The 21,187-nt window shown below is 42.8% G+C and overlaps 1 protein-coding gene across 12 annotated transcripts in view; it reads right to left on the reverse strand.

Moving 5' to 3' along the window:
• LOC112563481 (cGMP-specific 3',5'-cyclic phosphodiesterase-like) overlaps nt 1–21,187 on the reverse strand; it is an 82,989-nt gene that overhangs the window by 18,264 nt on the left and 43,538 nt on the right. For 10 of the 12 annotated variants that reach the window (XR_003099066.1, XM_025237377.1, XM_025237379.1 and 7 more), the window contains 4 exons: nt 10,651–10,809; nt 9,817–9,906; nt 7,836–7,976; nt 2,333–2,410 (listed from right to left, as the gene is read on the reverse strand). Coding sequence is in view for 11 of the 12 variants with exons in the window: in XM_025237377.1 (XP_025093162.1) it covers nt 2,333–2,410; nt 7,836–7,976; nt 9,817–9,906; nt 10,651–10,809 (468 nt within the window). In the remaining variant the exon portion in view is untranslated. Of the gene's footprint in view, nt 1–2,332; nt 2,411–4,443; nt 4,495–7,835; nt 7,977–9,816; nt 9,907–10,650; nt 10,810–21,187 lie in introns of all 12 variants that reach the window. The other 2 variants (XM_025237380.1, XM_025237381.1) reach the window with 2 other exon arrangements.

The raw sequence follows: 21,187 nt of genomic DNA on the forward strand, positions 1-21,187 counted from the left end.
CAGCAGGACTTCAGAATAAGGGCTTACATGAAATAGCTGGACCATGAAAGGAACAGTGTCGAGTTGGATAAAGACGTTTCGCTCTTTGAGGCGATATTCTTCACTGTTTACATAACCCTAACCACGTAAGGTCACTTCCTTAGATGAGGAAAATTCAACACAAAAATTCATCCTACGTCTTCATCTTGAGTAGTAACTGTCCAGGACTAACCGATGATCCCACCCCCTACCCCACTTTCCAACATTCCCTGAGGCTCTCACCCTGTGCTTATTGATGCCACGCCTCACCAAGATGGCAGACGTCAGATAGCATGCGCCAAGCAATCCTTGATGATGTGTTTTTGAACTTCATCATTTGGCATTGGAGCATGCACAGAGGGTGAGAGAGTAAAGGGAGAAGAGAGTGTGGAAGGAAACTAGAGGAACCTCTTCCGTATTCATCCTCTGGTAATAAGCAAGTAAGTAAGGAAGAGAGAGCGAGGAGTTCGCTGAAAAGTCTGAGTGGAAGGCAAGATAGCTTGCTATATAGTCCGAAAATAATAAAGAAATACTTTACAGCTGCGAGAGCCGGCCTCCTAAACCGGCGAAGAAAAAGAGGATGTAAACAAAAACTGTCAGAAAAACAAAGCAAAGAAGGTAACGCTAAGCCCAGTAGCATAGAGCCAATTAATTTTAGGGGACACGTACCGGATCTCAGTAATAAAATGATGTCATTCGACATGTTGAGTGCAGATAGATAAACAAAAAAACCCAACCTTGCAGAAAAATCCAAAGTAACAGCCTTCCAAGCTTTATTCAATAAAAAAGAAACTGACTAAAATGGTTGGCAATAACTTTAATTTCTAAGTAGCAAACGCTAACAAGCAAGCAGGCAGCGCAACCATTGGGCTCTGGGCAAGCAGAGACTTGCTGAACAATCTCATGTCATTTATCTTTTGTAAAAACGATAAATCGAAATGAAAACTAACAGTCTTTATCTGGCTCTCATCTATAACTTTCTTTAAAAAAAACTGGATTTCTTGGTCTTTATATTTTTTATGCGCATCTACCTGTCTCAAGACAAATGTTCATGGCTTTGGTGTGGTGTGCTTCAAACAAGGACAGTGTAGGATACTAAGACTTTTCAATAAGCAGAACGATCACGGAGAGATCAAATACGACAAACCCTAAATGTTCAACTCCTAAAAAGTGAGATCTGTGCACTTGTCAGTCAGCCTGCCTGCAGACATCTATACAGGCTATATTGTTTGCTTAGCGAAGGAGAAGTGAGTGATTTAGGTGAGTGACAGATGGAGTCCAGAACAGCTATACAATAAAAACTTGCAGAAACAGCATGGGTGCCTAGTTAGACCCCTCCCCCAAAAACTCCAAGGAAACTGTCTTCTCTATCTGCTCTTGGTTCAGGATGTCTTTCCTGTGCAGGTAGCAAGTCCTACAGGACCTTCGATCGTCTTGAACTAGATTGTGACAGTTTATTCACTCTGGCATAGAAGAGATCACACTATCAGGAGACTTTATTTCTCACAGAAAGGCTTTAAATAAAATGTTTTTAATGTTATTGCCTTTTCCTTCCCGATAATTGCTTGCCGTACTAGGACTAGTGCCTTTAGCTGTATTGAGAAAGCTGCCAAGCAATCCTTTGCATACTTGTTTTCATGGAGGTCGAAGCACGCTGCTTGCATGTATTGGTGAAAAGCAGACGCTGTTATTTTAAACGTACAAGGAACTGTCGAAGCCACTCACCACGACTTTTTAGACAGATGTGACTCCAAATGGGGCGCTGAATGTTGTTGCCTGCAGAGACTTTCAGTCTACCAGGGGCATTTAAAAAAATCAAATGACTGGGCTGAGCTCAGCACAACAAACATATTACGCATTCCATTTTGGATACACGCGACTATAAACATCCACAAATCACAGAACGAAGCCAAATCGTTGACGTCAGGAATGTACATGGAAACCCTTACGTTACCAAGGTTAAGGACAGGTGAATCTCTGATCATTCGTGACGTCACGGCTTTGACCTCTTCTCTGTGCACGGCGATGTCTCGTAGACGGAAGCGCCAAGAGCAGTGCGATGCTAGGAGGTATTTTTGGCTAAGATCAGCCCAGTGACCAAAATCAAATTAAAAAACCCCCAAACTTTTAGCCCTTTCAAGATGCGTCCCGTTTGAAGTAACAGAAAAAAGAACAGTCAACAAGACTTGCAACATGTGAGACCGTGTATCTTGGCTGACCGTATGGGAAAGAAGGGGAAGAGAAAAGGGGTAAGAGAGAGAGAAAAAGTGAAGAAAGGGGGAAGACAGTGAAGGGAAAGCAGATGGTTGGTTACCTGCATGGCCATGACCAGTGAGCTGCGCGAGTATGTGCCGAGCCTGGACATGAAAGCGTGCGTGAACCGCGCAATGTCCTGTACACGGCCACAGAGAGCAATCACAAGGCAAGTCAGTAGACGAACAGCATGCTGGCAGCAGCGTGTAATAAGCTAGCCATTCCCCCATCCCTCTAATTGGATATATTGGTTTGCATGGAAAGTTAATGAGGCTTATTTAAGAAGATAAGACTTATGGCATGGTTTGAGTACTTACACAGTCACAAAGTTCTCTGTTCTCGCTGTCTTCTGTTTCTTCATGTCACTCATGTTACATTTTCTATGCTTTCTTTTGCTTCTTTTTTTCTTTTTTTTTCTTTTTTTTTTTTGATGCTCGTGCGGACCCTTTCTCTCACACAAACATACAAATACGCACACACATACACGAAGGCAGTTATTCATTCGCATTGCATGTGCAGCTGTTATTTTTTAATATTAGGAGCGCGCTCTTCTCATTTATTACATTTTCTGCTATGCAAGGAAGGGGCGTGCTGAAAGAATTTTTCTCACAGTGCCTTGTTATTGGCTGCACTGCAAATGCGATGCTTTTACAGGTTATGGGGCCAAACAAATTATCACAACTGATCGATGGAGAAGGCAAATGTAATTGGTTAGAAAATAATTACATACCCTTTACAAGGACAGTTCACATAAAATGCAGTGGAAGTTACCAATAATAAAAATTATGTCAGAAACTCTTATGATGATTTCACTCTTATGGGATTTCATAATAACTTTTTATATTCAAAGTCTGTAAAAGATGTTAAATTAAATCACATATGTTTCTCCAAACTAGTACGGTAGTGGGGGAAAACTACGGAACAGAAAAATCAGCAACTTTATCAAATTAGGGTTACGTCAAGAAACATCCCAAGAATTTATGAATCGGCTTAAACAGTTTCAATATGTCTTTCCAAATGTTACAGGATGTAAAAACTTAAGTCAAGGGTGGTCAGGACAACCTTAAAGGAACATCATTCCGAGAAGAAGACTACATTTATGTGAGGTGGCAGCGTTCCAGCTATTTCCGCGGCCGGAAGAGCATTTCATGCCGTGTTTCAATGCTACCATGATGACAGAACCACGGGCTGTAAGGTAAAGTAGTTTTTGTAACTGATCTTGTGGGAAATGATTGCTTCCGTGAAAGATATACCATCTAAGGCCTAGCCATTACTTAAAAGAAAAATCCAGAAAGACCTAGAACTAGGCGACGAGAAGGTGCGAGGTGCAGTGCAGCTACAGGTAATTTGTAATCACACCAGCTGTGACGTCACACGTTCAGACTGCAGACATGCAAATCACTACATGCAGTCAGCTGCTAGCAACGACAAGTTTTCCATTCTACAAACGTCGTGAGAAGCACACTAAACACTATTCATGCGACATGAAAAATGAGAGCAAACGCGGGTAATGACTCAAAAGAAATATTTTCAGTCACCAGAAGCAAGCTTATCGTCACATGCTCGACGTTAGGGCTGTTAGAAAAGTTTATAGGAGTTGATCGGTACCCTGATGCTGTTGACCTCACCCTTATACACATAGTAAACAAGCTAAGTGTAATCTCTCCAAGAACATTGGCCGAAACATAAATGAGCTGGCTTCTGGAATTCTTCTACTGTTGCTAGCATCACACTTACAGAAACAGTTCATTCAACATAAACGTACACAGACTACATTCTCAGAGGAACGAAAACATGAAATATCACGAAATTATAAACTGATATAGAACCCTCTCTCTTTGGAGTTTTTTAAAAAAAATGAAGTAAAGTTGTCTAGGGTAAGCAATTATTGACAATAAAACAGTTTTCAAATTTATTTTCGTGATTCTAAACTTCCTTTTTTGTTAAGTCTCTAAAATGACAGTGAAAAGAAATATAGAAATATTTCTATATCTTATAATTTTATTACTCTCTTTGAAGGGGAAATAAAACAGACTGTAACGTCTCTAATGTCACGACTCTATTGAAAATACTATCAACGATCCTCTGACGTGTCATATCACAGGTATTAAGCGTGCCAGACAAGTCTATCTAAAGGCAAGATGATTCTGAAATATTTTCCTGGATACGTGCATCTGACTGAAGCACTTCCTGAGCCTGCGGATGTCTCAGTGTCCAGTGCACCTACAGACATAGAACAAGTAACTGCACAGTTAGACGACACGAAAGGAAACAACATGGAAGTCTCGCACTTGCGGCCAAAGTAGATCATGTCTTCCTGTCTCTGTCATGCACTGGTCACAGGGTGAGATCAGTTCCCCTCACATCACAGCAGATTTACATGTTCCAGCTCACACAACACGAGAAAAAAAACGCTGGAACGATTACGCCAGAGTAACACCACCATCTTGCCATGACCCACCCCATCAACAACGACACGGTCCACCCATACACTCACGCAGCACTGGACCAAGACTGGTCTAAGATGACGCAAAGGTGACGCCACGATGACAAGAAATTCCCAAGCTTTTCCCAGTCTCGGCCCGAGGTTAGGTGTTTGCTGCGATCCCAGTCATGGCACAGTAACAAGGGGTGAGCACCTCTCACTCTCAGTATGGAAAATGTGGCATGCACCATTCATGTGAAAGGAGTGGAACACCTCGTTACTACAAACACGGGGAAGCAGCGAATCCCTTTTCAATGTCGGCAAGACACATGAGTGGTTAGTTCTGTGCCTCATCTCACGCTGGACAACGAAAGGCAAGCACGCGCGCACACACACACACACACGAGGTCACAAAGGCTGCATTCAGACAATCCTTTGCTAGGAGACGACACTCAAACAAGACACGTGACACTCCTTCACTGCACCTGTCCTAACAATTCGTCTGAGATCGATTTCTGGTAAACGCGCCAAAAATCCTACTGGCTATGATAAAACAGTATCATCAGTACTTTGCCATAAAAAATTACTACACCTAATTACGACAAACGAAGGAATTAAAATTTAGGATTTAGAAAGATAATTTGGACTACGGATGAAAAAGATCCCAGTTATTGAGGATTTTCTCAGTTTCGAAAATGGTAAACGTAAAGTTCGCTCCATTTCACTTCTACGGGTTCCTGACAGGAAGGTGTTGGACACAAATATTTGAACCACTTTTGCATCTTGCTACTCGGTACAGGACATTTGGAGCTTTTATTATTCCAGTCTTCCATGGTTCCCTTTCTTTAATGCCAGAAACAGCTTCGACTGTCTAACTATTTGATGTCGGATTGTTCACCTGTACTATGAAAAGCTGCAGTCGGTCGGTTGGTTGACATCCAAGCAGACAAGCTAAACCACTCGGTAAGCGCCTATTCTACGGAAGAATTCATATGTGCTTTTCTAAAATTATTGTTGAAAAAAGCATTACAAAAGCATTCCTGAGAGAATATTTACATGTCATCAAAGAGGATAGAGTACAGTTTTCATTTCATTTTTCAAAGTGTTTTCTACAAACGTACGCGGAACCTAACGACGATTCGCTTACTATACACTCTCTATGCTCAGAGGTCTATTTTGTCTATCGTAATAAGGCATAGACAGTTCTGTCAGTAGGCTTATTCAGACGAAACCAGGGCAAATAATGGATGTCACAGAGGGCGTGTTGAACCCAACTAGGCCCTTCCCTACCTTCCCTACCTTCCCTACCTTCCCTACCTTCCCCTGTCACTCAAACGTGAGCAGCATTCAGCTGTGGCATGCTAGACAACCTCGCGTGAAACACATCAATACATTTTATGAAAATGTCTTCTGGATTTTCAGCTGGAAGATTGTATTCTTTTACATTTGTGGCGCTTCTAGAAATAATGATCTGGTTAGCTGACTGTTAGGAACGGGTTAAATGAAAGGTCTGTTCGTTTCTTCGTTTCTTTGCGCCAACAATCGAAGGTTTCTTTGGCAATGGATACATAAAAAAGCGATTCAAGTTGGGTGCTTCTCCTCAGAGAACGATTAAAGGAGGGAAAGGGGTTGTAATCGACTGAACTATTTAAGGTAGAAAACCATTTGCGAAAGGCTAAGCTGTTGAGAAACATTGGGTCTTGGAGGAGCAGAAGAGACGAGAGAGGATGCTTGCTACAGGAAACTTATGGTTACTGTCTTTGAAAGGGAATGCTTTAAAATGATCTTGACTGTACACGACAAACACTGTCATGATTGCCACTTGACATTAGAATTACTGCGATACTTTTTGCGCAAAAAACGGGAAGTACATGCCTACTGGGAGCTGGAAATGCTTAACAGAATCTTCCTGATAATTCTTGTAGGCTACTTTTAATGTTTCTGTAAGTTAACCATGTGGTGCTAAGGCAGTGCTCTTCTCAGCAAGTCGGTTAACCATCGCGAGACTAGAAGACTATCAGCATCATGCCATGCATGGAAGGTAGTGGACCTATCTATTGAAAGATGGAATACAATACTAGCTTTTTTGATGGCTATTGCACACAGTACTAAAACAAACAGTAAGAACTACGACATGCTGATGTTCAAAAACCACATTGTCAGTCGGTGTACACACCATTCATCACAAACCACAGTTAGTCGGTGTCTATACATGGCAGGGTCATCAGAAGCCACACTGTCGATGTACACGTCTAATGACAGGGTCATCGCAAACACCACTGTTAAATGATCTCCACACACGACACGGTCATCACACACACACGACACGGTCATCACACACACGACACGGTCATCACACACACGACACGGTCATCACACACATGACACGGTCATCACAACGCCAGGGATTTGATGCAGAGAGCACCACGTGTAACAGTTAACTGTGTGGTATGTACGTGTTTGTACATGTGTGTGTACATAACGGCTGAGACTCAAGCCTATCTTCGGGTTTTTGAAAAAGGTCGGTCGCATTGACAAGCTTTTACAAAATGTTCCTATCTAATCTAATGGCTGCCCTCTGACCCTGCCAAAGGCAGGCTGTGACTAGGAAGGGTCTTTCTGAGAATTTATGAGATTGCTACTAAGCGTATAAACAAGCATTAACAGATAAGATTATGGCGTAAAACACAGACACCTCACAATCTACATTGGAAGTCTAGTTTTAACTAATAAATGCTTAAAGGAGTTCATTTTCACGAAGTCCAAGTAGAACTCAGTTTTTATCGCTTCACATGAGTGAGTTTACCTTTGGGGTAAACATATCGAAAATCAGTCAAAGCTCTGTGATCAGTCGCCTCGAATTTACTATCAACATTTACTTGTGTCACACCTGGACACCTACAAATATGTATGAATCACTACAACCTCATACTGTCTCCACCTTGAACATAATTAGCCTCACAATACTGTATAATAAAAAGAAACTTTGGCTAAGTATTACAACAATGGCTATCAAAGTGGGCACAAAATAAAAATAAACACTCATAATAATACCAATATACCATAGACATAGGATTATAGACATTAAAAAAACAACATGTTTAATAGAAAGCAAGATCAAATGAGCGGCAGTACTTACATGTTCAAGAGTGTCCTCCAAAAGGTAGACCGAGCATCTCTCACACTTGAGTAGGTCTTGCGCGTCTAGCATGATCTTCTGCACGAGCTTCTCCAAGTTGGTTTGCTCTTCAAAGATCCCTCTTGCCAGGTGCAACAGAAGCTAGAAGGTAGACGATAAATATAGAATTTTGTTAAAACACCATTTTCCTCTTCTGCTTCGACATCCAGTTTAAATTAAAGTATTTACTGATTTAGTAAACGTTGGCATTTTCTGCTGTTGCTGTGCCCCTCCCGCTGGTTTCCTCCCTCCTTCGTCATGAACGCACGATTTTTGCTTTTTTTTTTCTCAAATGTATCCTTGTGCTGTACACATGGACACACACCGATAAACGTGCACAGTTATGAGGACAAAATATTCTTTCCGACACTCTGTGTTCCTGGTTTTCCTGCTTTTTTAATACAATCTAACCTCCTCCCGCATCACAAAAGAATGCTTCTTTTTTATTTGTTGTTACATAAACAGAACAAAGTCTTCGTGTTAAAGTTTAGTTTTGCTGCTTAATCAGAACTACATAATGTCATTAAAATTAGGTTTTATGCCATCTTGGTGAAAACAGTCTATTGCAGAAGAATTGTTATAACAGCAAGCAGATCGTACGCTGCATATATACAGAGCGCACGCTCACACACACACATACAGAACACGTACGAGCTTGCTGTTGCCCACAACACTACACGTTCAACGTGGATGAAGGAGAGAAAGAGTGACAGCAAGATCAGGGAACACAACTCTCAGCTCAGGCTGTACCTCAACGTGAGGACACTTCTGATGTGAAGACGTCGTCTCCTGACACCATGAGGTGGGAGCATCACAGCCAGGGACTGCTTTTTCACGTGGAACTCTAACTCTTGCTTTACTTCGTTCTGCAAGCAGCTGACGGACAATACCAGGAACGGCTACTCTTCTGGGACTGTCATCGTTCGACGAGGGACTGACCTTTAGACCGTTCAAGCCGCAGCACCCCATTGACAACGTTCCCGCTCACGTCCACTTCATTAGCCACGAACTCCTGTTTCTATGGACACCACCATGCTGACTCAGTGCTGCAAGATGCACGACCAGCATTTCCTTCATGACTTTGTGTTGGTGAAAGGAACCCACGCAATGAAAGCCACGATGATACAAATCCACATTTTAACAAAATAATCGCTGGACGTAAGCGAACTAAAGGGATGGCAGCAAGGAACCTACAGGGTAGCGGTCAAGAGATCCGTATCCTCGCAGACGACACAAAACTCACTTTTCCACTGTAAATATACTCATCCCAAAAAGCTTTTCTGCTTCGAGGAGAATGCACGGTTACAAACATTTCCTGAAAAATCCATGTTGGATGAATAACAACATAGTTGTGGTCGATCATGCTAATCACGACTTGATACTGAAGTAAACAGTGTGAAAGGCTGGAAGCTATAAGCTGTCTTTGGTCTTCTGCCAGCAGGGAGCTTCTAGAAACTTATAACTGCATTTCTCTCTGCTAAGCGTTCCCTTCGTAAACATGAAGCAATGCTGCTTACAGGCGGTGACTTTATTGCAGAATATATCAGACTATAAGTACTATCTGAGGATCCTTGGAGACTTCACAACATGACCCACTTCTTGGCGTGTCGTCCTTCTGAGGCAACAGCGCTCACACCATTCAACCTTTTCAGTAGTCTTCCTTTTGAGTGTATTCTCTCTCCACCGGTGGTGTATACTACTCTGTGCAATGTTCCTGGATTTCTGTACACTGAACTGACTTCACGCTCTCAGACAGCGCTCTCACAAAAGACCATGCTACCTTTACACAAAGGATGTTACTAAAGACACCCTTGTTTTTTCTTCCTTCACTCTCAGACAATTTCAGTAATAGCAACTAGAGTGGAAGAGGTACAGGTGTTGATGGAGGTGATAACAGAGGTAAAAGCAGGAGGATGGGCGAGGCAAAGGCAAATCCACTCACCTTATTTCTTTTAAACTCATTGACGGACATCTCAAAGAGCTGTGCATTTGTGATGCCGATCCCACAGAAGATAAGATATTTTCGGAACACCTGCAGCAAGAGGTCAATATGTCAAACGGCAAGCATTGGAAATTTCAACTACGGTCATTTCAAATATTTCTAATTTAAGATACGTGACCACATTGTAGCTGAGCTTTATGAGACCTGGCTGTGTCTGAAATACGTGAACGATCCACACTCACACACAGATAGCTAGACAAACAGACAGACAGAGAACACAATTATGGAAAAACTGTAAAAAAAAAAAAAAAAAAAAAAAAAAAAAATTAGCAGCATTTGTAACAATGCCGACCACTAGGGTGCACTGTTTCTGCGAACAGGTCTTTATTCTTTATAACAAGCAGATCGCCACAAAACATCAAAACATGTGAATGTCTGTCCTGTTTACAGGGTATTTATGACAGTGGTAGAAAGGCAACGGCAGAGCCGGAATCTTTTTTCTCGGATCACGTGACCAAGCTCCGGGTGGGCACGCGCCTGTTAGTGTTACCGAGGTTCATGAACAGGCCTTGGCTCAAAAACAACCGCACTGGGCTCACCACTGGTCCATGTTACAGAAAGACCTTCCCATTTTCCGATCTATGTATATTGGCATGTCTTTAGTGTGTGTAGGGAGTGCACTCTCTAGGTTTCAAAAGAAAACCGAATAATGAGAAAATAACATGAAGAATATAAGAGAAGAAGAGAGAGAGAGAGATAATATAAAGAGAAGCTAAAAGATAGCAAGCGCCTGTGTGTGTGATAGATACATAAAATAGGGAGGGATGCTCCCACCTCCTCATCCTGCTTGGTGAACTCGTGGTCGCCGTCGATCTTGTTGATGATCTGCGCGACACCGATGACCTCGCCCTCGTAGTTGACGATGGGCATGGACAGGATGCTGTGGGTCTTGTAGCCGGTCTGCCGGTCGATCTCCTGATTGAATCGCGGGTCCTGCTCAGTACAGAAAGAGTATTGCGTAACTGTCCACAACAAGATCGTCCTCACCGCTCCGTGCATTCATTCTCTCAAACTTTCTTTCATTTTCCATTCTCATGCCGCAAGCAGCTGCCATTTTATGGGTAAGAGATTGTCTGGTTGGAAGCGAGGTGCACTATGGTAATTTAGGCTGTCCGAGCTTTCGTGGTTAATTGTTAAATGTTGCTCTACTATCACTAAGGACCTGCTAGCACACTCTGGGTATTAACTATAGTCGTCATGGGAACTCTAGACACTACCCGTTGGAAAAATAACGATTAGTAAATACACTGAATGCAGAAAATAGAATAAGTTTTCAAACATTTCTCTCTCTGTGGGCAAGTTTGATATTTTGATAGTTAGGTTTCTTTAATGGAACATCACTACTCTTGTACCTTAAAAACTACTTTAACTAATCAAATAAGGTTTTCATGTTAAGAAATCTTACAGAGACAGCCAATTCTGTTTTTACGTTCTAAATAGCAAGCAGACATTTCATTTAGTTTTTTTGTGGCCTCTTATCGAACAGACGGTCCAACAAAATTGGTAACAGAATGCCAATGGTTAAAAATAGGTGGAGAGCTCCTACAAAGGTCGTTTGATCACAGGCCGCTCGAAACCTTTCAGACAGGGATCGCCAGCGCTTCGCCCCTGCACCACTCGCAAGAACCACCATAAGCAGCTTAATGGTGGCGAAATAAGGCCTCTAAGCTGCCTTTGTCATTCAGAAATCTATTCAATCAACCGCGAACAGGGGCTGCACACAAACAACAGATCGGCCAAGGACGGTTTGGTCGTTTTGCTGACCATATTACAGATTTACTGAGCAAAAAGATCGACAATCGAATCATAATTAATCGGACCAACTGCTAGGCGTTGGTGCAGAACTTTCATAAACGAGGATTTTATCAATGGCTTACTTTTTTTCACCCCAGAAAAATGCTTAGACCTCGGATGTCAGTCGTATTCTCAAGGATCATCAATAGCTACTGTGAGAATGAAATACAGATGCCCATAAATATGGTTACAGTATGTTTGTGCAAACTGGTATCTGATCCACCCTGTCACCCACTCACCGAACTTGTTTGGGCTATTTTAAAAAACACTAAGCTAGAATTTGAGCGATCAACATTTTTAGCTTCCTTAGCAAATACGAGAAAGAAACTTTTCTTGTATCTTCATTTTCTTCCCAGTGTGCACGTTCAGTCTTGTCCGCAGAAACCGCCTGCCATTGTGCTCTCAAAGATGTATCATCGAATTAGCCACACTTCAGAGAAAAACGTGTATATAGTCAGCCGGACTGAACACAGCTCTGCTCTTATCAAATTAGCATTTCTTTGCTCGTTAACATTAGGGATCATGGCGCCATCCACTAGAAACCGAAAACAGTCTCCAAAATAGAAAAAATTACAAAAGGACGAAAGCAACTCGAAGAAGAAGAAAAAAAAAAAACTCGAGCGGTTTGCGCAATCTTTAACAAGCATGGCTGCTTCAGTAGGTCCAGACATAAGGGTCTTGGAGGTCACGTGATCGCAAACCAATCAGAGGAGAGTGCAAGGGGTGCAAGGAAGGGCAGACAGGCGGAGCTGGTCCAGTACACTTGTAGATTGCTCCTGCTTCTGCAAAGGTACCTCGCTCCGTGTTGTTTGACAGATTAGCCCAAGATGCACAAACTTGAACGGCATCCTTACGCCATTTGGTGGGAAAAAACCTACAGCAATGCAGTGAGTGTATCGATTAGCTTTTTCCCCGTCAGCTTGTTTGGCAGGTGATTTATTTGCCCGTGTGAAGATGGCAAATACAATTACTGAGAGAAATTAGCTTGCCTTGGTGCGTGGAATGCTGCAGGCTCTCTCTTTCTCTTCCCTTTTCCTCCCCGTCCCCCTCTGCACGCGCATCACACACATATATACATACATACACACTATATATATATAGAACACTGGATTAAAAAGCTGTGCAGTAGCATAATGAAGGAAATGGCACGAGGCATGAGGACCAGCACTGACAAAAAGAAAAGTCATGATTAACACCAACGCCGACAAAAAAACAGACATGTACATGAACTGAATGCAGTTGGAAGACGTGAACAGCTTCAAGTACACGAGATTCCTTCCTTCCAAAGACAGTAGCTGCACAACATAAACGACTGTAGCAGCGGTAACAGGAAAGGCTGGGATGAACATGGCGCAGCAATGCCATCATTAATTACAATTACCGACTGTACGTGTCCTTCATAGTTAAAACTGATGTACGGATGCGTGGGGTGGCTTCTGCTTACTGATACAGAAAAATAAAACCAAAATGCCTAGGGAAGCTTCTCCGAATCTCAACACAAGAAACGGACTGAAAAATTGGCTGGCAGATTCAACGGAGTTACTGTCCATACCACGCAGGACTTGATTATTGCCGCTCATGACAGGCTTACCTGCCGCTGTACCTATCCAAACACTCTGGTGACCATTCCTGATGGTCATCCGCTGGTACCGGGTCAATGTATGTATGTATGTTCTGCATACAAGGATTTCATGCAGCCTTTGAATCTCCACGCAGAGACTTGCTGACTTCCGGTGTCTGTGGTGCACGCGAAGCACCAAGGTGTTTGTAGACTAAAACAACATCCATCAAAACCTGCACTAGTCTGGGACGCGAATCATCCACCTTTAAGCCGTGTCTTAACGGAATGAATCTTCCCAGTCTGAACCCAGTTCAGGCAGTCAAAAGTTCATTCTTGATAAAAAGCTGATCATTCACGAAGTGCCTCGTCAAATCAAACCCTATTTGTCTCTTTTGACACGAAGGCTCAGCCAGTCATCTGCCAGGATCAACTAAGAGACGAAAGGTTTTTCTAATAATTTATGAAACTTTTTTCCGCACCCTGAACCTTGTTCGTGATAACCAGCAATTGGAGTGGGAAACTCGCTTAGTTAAGACATGGCTTTCTAACAGGCGACTTTTAAAGTTTTTAAGTCATCCCACCCAGTGTGTCCCACATCTAGAGAGCAAATGACAGCAGAGAATGTGCACGAAAACACGTACTGCGTAAATCTTTGTGTGTGTGCGCACGCGTAAGTAGTATATATATATTTGAGTTTTAAGTGTTTTTGTGTATGCACATGATTTCTCTGTCTGTGCGAGTATAGATTATATTTTTTTACCTACGTGTTTTGCTGTCTACATCTTTTCCCCGTTCACTTTCCCCTCCCTGCAGCTCCAACTTCCGCCGTTTGGAATTGCTTACACAGGTGTTGTCTTTTGTTCATTATAAACTGGAATACTTGATTTGTGCAGAACTCCGCCTCCCACCCCGTGGCCTGCTCATTGGCAATCGATCTTGCCACCCTTTGCCGGCGAGAGACATCGCCTGAGGGTGGTGCAGATCGATCGCCTCGCGCACCCTCGTGTTACGTGACGTCACGGTCAGACCAGATTGGCGAGAACTCATTCCAACGCCGAGTTGATTCAAACGTTTTAAAAATCCCTATTGGTATCTGACATCAAGAGGACAAAGGCAAGACAACAAAATACAAAGCAAAGTATGCATCCATATTTATATATGGACAGACACACTGCATACTGTATTCTTGCTCGAGTCACAGTACCTTGGTCACGAGAACATAAAATGCAACACCTGCATAAAAGCGACATGAAACAGCATTAGAAAATAGATAACAAGAGGGTTATTAGCAAAACGCAAGCGATGTGGTTTGAGAGACGAAACGCCGAGCCCGAAAACGAATTTAAAGCCACTATGGATCCTTATTTGTTTAGTACCATTCAGGTAGTATACAAAGAGAAAGGCTATTTAAATGTTCTTTAAAATGAAGCTTGTACCGTTATATTTCCAAGCCCAACTTAATGCCAATCATAGATAAACCTGTGCTACACTCTTAAAAACAGTCTGACACCCCAACCCCAACACAGATGCTTTTCCAACACAGACCCAAAGACTTTCTAAAAAAATAGAAAATATTGTCATAAGATGCATCTTTAAGAACATATTATAGGCTGTATGTAGGATCAGATCTGTTGACATTCAAACGAGGGAAGAGGAGAGAGAGAGGCCTGGCGGTTAACCTCATACCTTTCTTTCCTAATAGTAATTGCTAATAAAGTACAGCCTGTTCAACTTCACACAAATGGGAAGTGAATTTCTACAAGTCAGCTGTGCTTGCTACAATAACCTGGTTTGTTAAAGCTAAGCTACCCATATTTTCTGCCTCGTTTGTGGTATCATTAGAGTTGGAAATTGCTCTCAGTTTAGAGTAGGCTCAGTAGGCAGATGACGTGGCGGTGGAGCCTAGTCATCTGGTTTGTGCTTTTCGATTAATCCCGACAAGTGCCACAACCACAGAAAAAAAACCCAGCTTTCTTGTTTGTTTGTGTCTGGCTCCTCTTACCTCTCTCTCGGGTGAAGGCAAACAGACATTATTGTGCTCCACCTTGCTGCTGGTGTAAGTGCAGATATCAGCTATGATAGCCTTTGTTACACTCTGAAGCCAGTAGCTTTCGGCCTTTACAAACTAACGCTTTTACACTCAAACTACGACTTAAGAGCAGATTTATGTAAAATATATGGTGGATTTATCGAAGAATTAGGCAAAAAATAAATTGAAAAAGCATTCTTCGATTACATCCGACTAGGACAATATGAAAGTAATGCATCTGAATGAAGGAGTGTGTGAGGGGGGATGGATGATAATTTGCGCCGTAAGCAAGGAAGGATGTATCATGACAAAAAAGCCGTCTGAAAATATGCAGGACACAAAACAGTGTGTTCGAACCCATGATGGCTATTGTATTGTGACAGGCGCTACCGTTGCACCACCAGACCTCCCTGAAGAAAGAGTCTGACTAAAAAGTATAAATTATTTAATAATGACCAGTGAGACAATATTATCAATAACTATATTTACATAGGCCTTCCATCCTCCTTAAATAAATAAACTAGTCTAAAATCAACTTAATGATTCGGCAAAAATTTCATAAAGCAAATTAAAAACTGTTGTTAAGAAATGTGAAAAAATGTATGAATGGTCGATTAGAAAAAAGAAGTTATTGAAAGAATGCATTCAGTAAAACATCGGTCTCGCCATTCATAATTATGCCTTTCCTTCCACTCCCTCTCTCCAGCCTCCTTCAACAGGCAGATTTGTTTGACAAGGCGTGGAGGGTTTTGTGACAGCCTCTGGCACTCCTGCCGAGCCTGCTGCCTTGCAGACTGACGCTAATAAGCCTTTGTTTACACCTGGCAGTGCTGCCGCCACGTACCCCTCAAGCTGACCGAGCAGCACGTGCGTGGGCGTCCAATTTACGTCATTTCCGAGCTGGAGAGCGGATCCAGAAATCTCCACGTCAGAACCATTTTGCGTGCTCCCGCGAGCGCCCGACATTTTGCCGAAGATAACAAGCTGCTTAATTCACGCTCAGCGCTACCCGACAACTACCACGCTTGAGCCACTTCGTTTCAAATGGAGTCGGCAAATCTCTGGGTGACAAACACAAACAAAGCGCCATTTGGTAACGGCATTTCACGCGAATCCATAATGTGTTGTTCATGTTTACGTGTACCTGCGCACACATCCGTTGCCACAGCTTCCAGCCGAGAATAATCATCCCGTGAGGTAATTGGTCACGTGGTCGTGGATGCGATGTCACACGCCGCTCTCACGCACACGGGTGGGAAGAGGGAAGGGTAGAAGGAGTCAGGAGACAGAAGGGACCTGAAGGAAAGAAGAGAGGAGGTGTTAAGGGAGACATGAGGCAGAGAGGCAGGCATGAGGTACAGAGTGAGAGATGGGAGGAGAGTGAAAGCAGCCTGGGCTGGCGAGCAGGTGACGTATACTGTAAACCAAACCCGGGCGTAACTGACGAATGGCCGGGCAGAAGCTCCTCAATCTCAGCACGGGATCCTGCAGTAAGCCGATTTCACGGGCAATTTTCGAAAAGATCTGCTACAGAGATTGGTGCCAATGACGTCAGAGCTTCCACCCTGGCATCAGTTCTTTGACTCTCAGGCGCGGCTGGGCTGTATCTTTGCAATAACACAATGTGCACGACTCTTAGCAGACAATGAAGAATGTTGAAAGTCTGTCCCGCTGTGCACGTCTTTCTGTCCATCTATCCGTAGTCTTTATACTGTCGACTGTCTACTGTCTTCTCTTTTGACCTTTTCGGCTTGTGACTTCAACGCTTGGACATTTCTAATGAATGTCTGAAGGGCAGCAGGTTGCTTGGGAGTGGTGGTCGTGGAGGAAGGGGGATGTGGGAGAGTCGGGAAAAATTGATAGAAGCTGGACCACGTGAGTGAGGCTGAGTGAGAGTTAAAGAAAGGGAGCTGCCAGACGCTGTAACTTTACAGCACAACTTTTGGGGATTATTGGAAAGGAAAATCACAATGTTCCCTGAAGGATAGGGAGTCTAAAATCGGAAAGTTACCGTTTCGGAGCAACCATCAGAACGGTCTACCACATAAGTACCGTTACGATGCTTGCCGTAGAACCAGGAGACAATTTAATTGCAACCAAGTTGGAGACGCGTAAACCCATTCATTCTTTACCCTCCCTAGTGCAACCCATCGCTATTTCCCTACCATACTCCAAGGAACACGCTGCTAGGTTCCTCTTCCACTTTTCTTTCTGTACCAAAGAGCGTTTATGCGTCTTTCAAGCATCCTTAGCAATACCGAAAGCACCACAAGGAAAGCCGCGTTTAGCGATTGTACTTCGATGATGGCTGACGAGAGAGTCGGACTGGCATTATGGTGTCCAAGACAGAACTCCAGGGAGGCTGAAAACAAGAGCTTCTTGCTTCAAAGTCACGATGTTTCACACGAGACTAACTCTTCACAACTGGTTAGCGTAAGATTATTAATCATTAAAAACACGCTCCCAAAAACAACAACAGAAAATGTCAGCCTCTTGACAGTAGGACATTTTCCCACGTCACCAACAAGCACAATAATTATGGTAGGTCTGACTAGGGAGTCTAGGGGATTGAGACTAATTTCTACCCGACGAACTGCGCAGACTGGGTGATTGGGTAGAGTGGATTTGCAGAGATCTCCAGCGGCAGGGAGTCGGCTTTGTGACTGTCACAATGACGGATTCTGGCACTCAGCAGGGCACCAAGTACTCCGGTGCTGGCCACAAGCAACAGAGCTCTTGATTCATAGCCACTCATGCGGCTGACGGCTGCGCAAACGAAGAAAATATTGTTTGATAAACGGGGGAAAACTGTTGACACAAGAGCGGACCACCAGAACAGGATCGCACTTTTGCCAACGATTGTTAAAAATCGTTTTACAACGATGTCGGGACTATGGAGACAGAAGTCGTCTCTTGATCGTCGCCAACTATGACAGAACAGAATCAGAATTTAGAGCGGTGATTTCAAGATCATGACTTGGGAGGGCTTCCGTACAACACGTGTTATCACCAGCTTTAGACACACTAAAGCGCCGCAAACCGTGATCACATTGACGGAAATGTCAAAGCTGAAATATTTTATGTCAGCAAACATTTGTGTTTTAACTGTTCTTTGAAAATAATTCAGCTTCACTTAGTACCTGCCGCTAAATGCTTCATCATTCTGGAACCATGTAGCAACTGGCATTACACATTTTTTGAACGAGCATTCTACGTATTTTCATATTGAGATACTGGTAAAATGTTGCCTCTACTAGCACCGATGTTGCTGCTACTGCCATACCGCCATACTACCAGACACCACTACACTAGTACTGTCACAGTTGGCTTCAGCCCACCTACACCTCAATCATCTATTCTAGGATATGGATGCAGCTTGGTGGACCTGTTGCACTTGTTCAGAAACATTCTTCCACGACGGGTAAAAGTGCCCTGACAGTCGGAGGAAAAATCAGTGGGAGATAATTTCTGTGGACCCTAATGTGTTTGACGACTGAACGAGAGGTGAGAGAAAACTAGAACTGAAGACGATCTCGAGATCGTTCATCCGCCCCACGAGTCACGTAGCAGGGTAAACGCCTTTTCGAAAAATATGTTGGAAACTCACTGATGCATCTTTTCAGCACACGAAGAAGCCTGTCACGCGTATGGTAGGAAAACCAACAAATATATAATTACATCTCTATTGCTGCATTTCGTATAGGGCAACCACTGTCGCCAGCACAGGAGACAAACAAGAGCGAAATTGAAGGGAGACAACTCGGTGTCGCCGCCGGAAACAAGGGGAGATTACTACGATAATGCGTTCAAGCACCTATTGCGAAATTTTGTTGAACAGTAGATCGATCGTTTAGTTTTTACCCTCGAAGCCCATTAAACCGCAGAATAACAATTTCTCTGCCAGTAACCTCATGAGACGGACGAAGGACAACTACACCAAGCAAATGATCTCTACTCACACCATTACCCTAGTCCATCATCTGTTTTTTTTTTTTTTGTAAGCAACAAAAAAAAAAAATAAATAAATAAATAAATATTGCTCTAATACTGAACGAATTCTCAGTATTTATAAGACTCCAAGCCAGTCACATGTTTCCTCTACAAAAAAAAAAAAAAAAATCTTTCAGAAGCATCTCGTTAACTAAAAATCACCAGTCGATACCATAGTGTCTACTCTCTTTTATTTTACTCAAAACGCGCATGTTGAACCAAATCAAGATTGCTCTTATTGAATAGTCTCAGTGGTCAGCAACAACCATGTTTGCTTCTATACATGAGGAACGAAAGAAGGACATCTGCATAAAACACATTCTCTCTATTTTTCTCTCTATTTTTCTGTTTCTGACTGATAGACATCGGCTATTTTCGGTAGACGGACATGTCAATGTAGTGAAGTCTATGGGAGCGGCGAGCCTTCGACAGGCATCGATCAACACCCAAGTCCAGACGAAAAATACATAAGGACACCCACAGTGGTTTGGTGATAACGCCATTAAACGAGGGCAAAGTTAAAGGCTCACGAAATGCTCTTCAAGCTGTCACGTGCGCGACTGGTACCATCAGTAAATCTAAGTGCTGTTCCTGAGAGTAGGCATCGACAGTTTTTACACCGCCTGTACCCTCCCCACACCTACCAATACTCCCACAAAAACGTCCTCATAATGTCCAACTGTTTATCCCCCATACTCTTTATTAATACCTGAAGATACCACATGCCCATGCAAGACTGCTGTTTCTCATATAATAATAATAATCATAATCATAATAATCATAATAATCATAATAATCATAATAATCAACGTGTGATTTATATAGCGCATAATCATCACTCTCACGAAGGAGTATGCTCTCAAATAGGAGATGAGCAGAATACGAAGGACGGAAGGAGAAACAACTATGCAGACAAGTAATAAAAGACAAACATTGAAGACACAAAGGGAACAAACAAAGATGGAGAATGTCATAAATCTTCAGAGGAAGACGAATAGATGGACTAGTCAATGGACTATTATCACAAGTATTGACAACTAGGTAAGGAGTAATTCTCCTTCAACAGATGTGCTTTTAGTGGACGTTTAAAGGATTTGATGGCGGGTAGATGGCGGCTGTGGAAGGGAACAAAGCTCCACTGTCTGGCGGTGACCATATGTGGTTGTTGTGGTGACAGAGATAGAGAACGTGCGATCACATCAGACGAAGAGCGGAGTAGGCTGGCTGGGATGGAGAGAAAGACAAATTCAGAAAAGTATTTTTTCAAAGGGCGCTGTTTACGACGACCAGCACGGTAGCGACGGATTCGAATCCCTTGTCTCGATGGGGTGTCAGCGTTCACAAAATCATAGTAAATGGAAAGTTTTCTCAAAATGTCAGCTAAACAGGCTGGATGTTTAAGGGTAGCCAGGGGATTCAACAATTCCAACTGAGAAGTCATGTAGACAAACTGTGTAGTCATGTCGCGAAAGTGTCGGTGAAGTGAGATTAGGAAAATTAAGAACAATTCTAAATTGAGAAAGATTTCAAAAATATAAAGCTAGACAAACACAATGATAGATAATAGATACTAGGGGAGAATCTAAAGTGAGACCAAGTTTGAGAAAATAGAAAACAGCAAGAGCAGTAAGAAGGTGAAAACTGTCGACACATTTAAGTAGCTGGGCACCATCGTCGACAAGAAAGTTCGTTGAGATGCCAACACTCAGGCCATCGTGAAGTACACTCAACAGCACCTCTCCCTTCTCCTGAAGTTGAAGTCTTTTTCAGTCCTCCAGGGACTTCTTGTTCTATTTGACAGAGTGCGCTGTCCTTCATCTGGTTGTACAGCAATATACCAGTGGAGGAAAAGAGCAACTTGAATCATGTTATAACCTGCTCCAAAGTTATTTGGACGGCCCAGTGATATTCAGACTCTGTAACAGTAGACATTTTCG

The sequence above is a fragment of the Pomacea canaliculata genome, linkage group LG5 (assembly GCF_003073045.1).
Source record: "Pomacea canaliculata isolate SZHN2017 linkage group LG5, ASM307304v1, whole genome shotgun sequence".
NCBI lineage: Eukaryota > Metazoa > Mollusca > Gastropoda > Architaenioglossa > Ampullariidae > Pomacea > Pomacea canaliculata.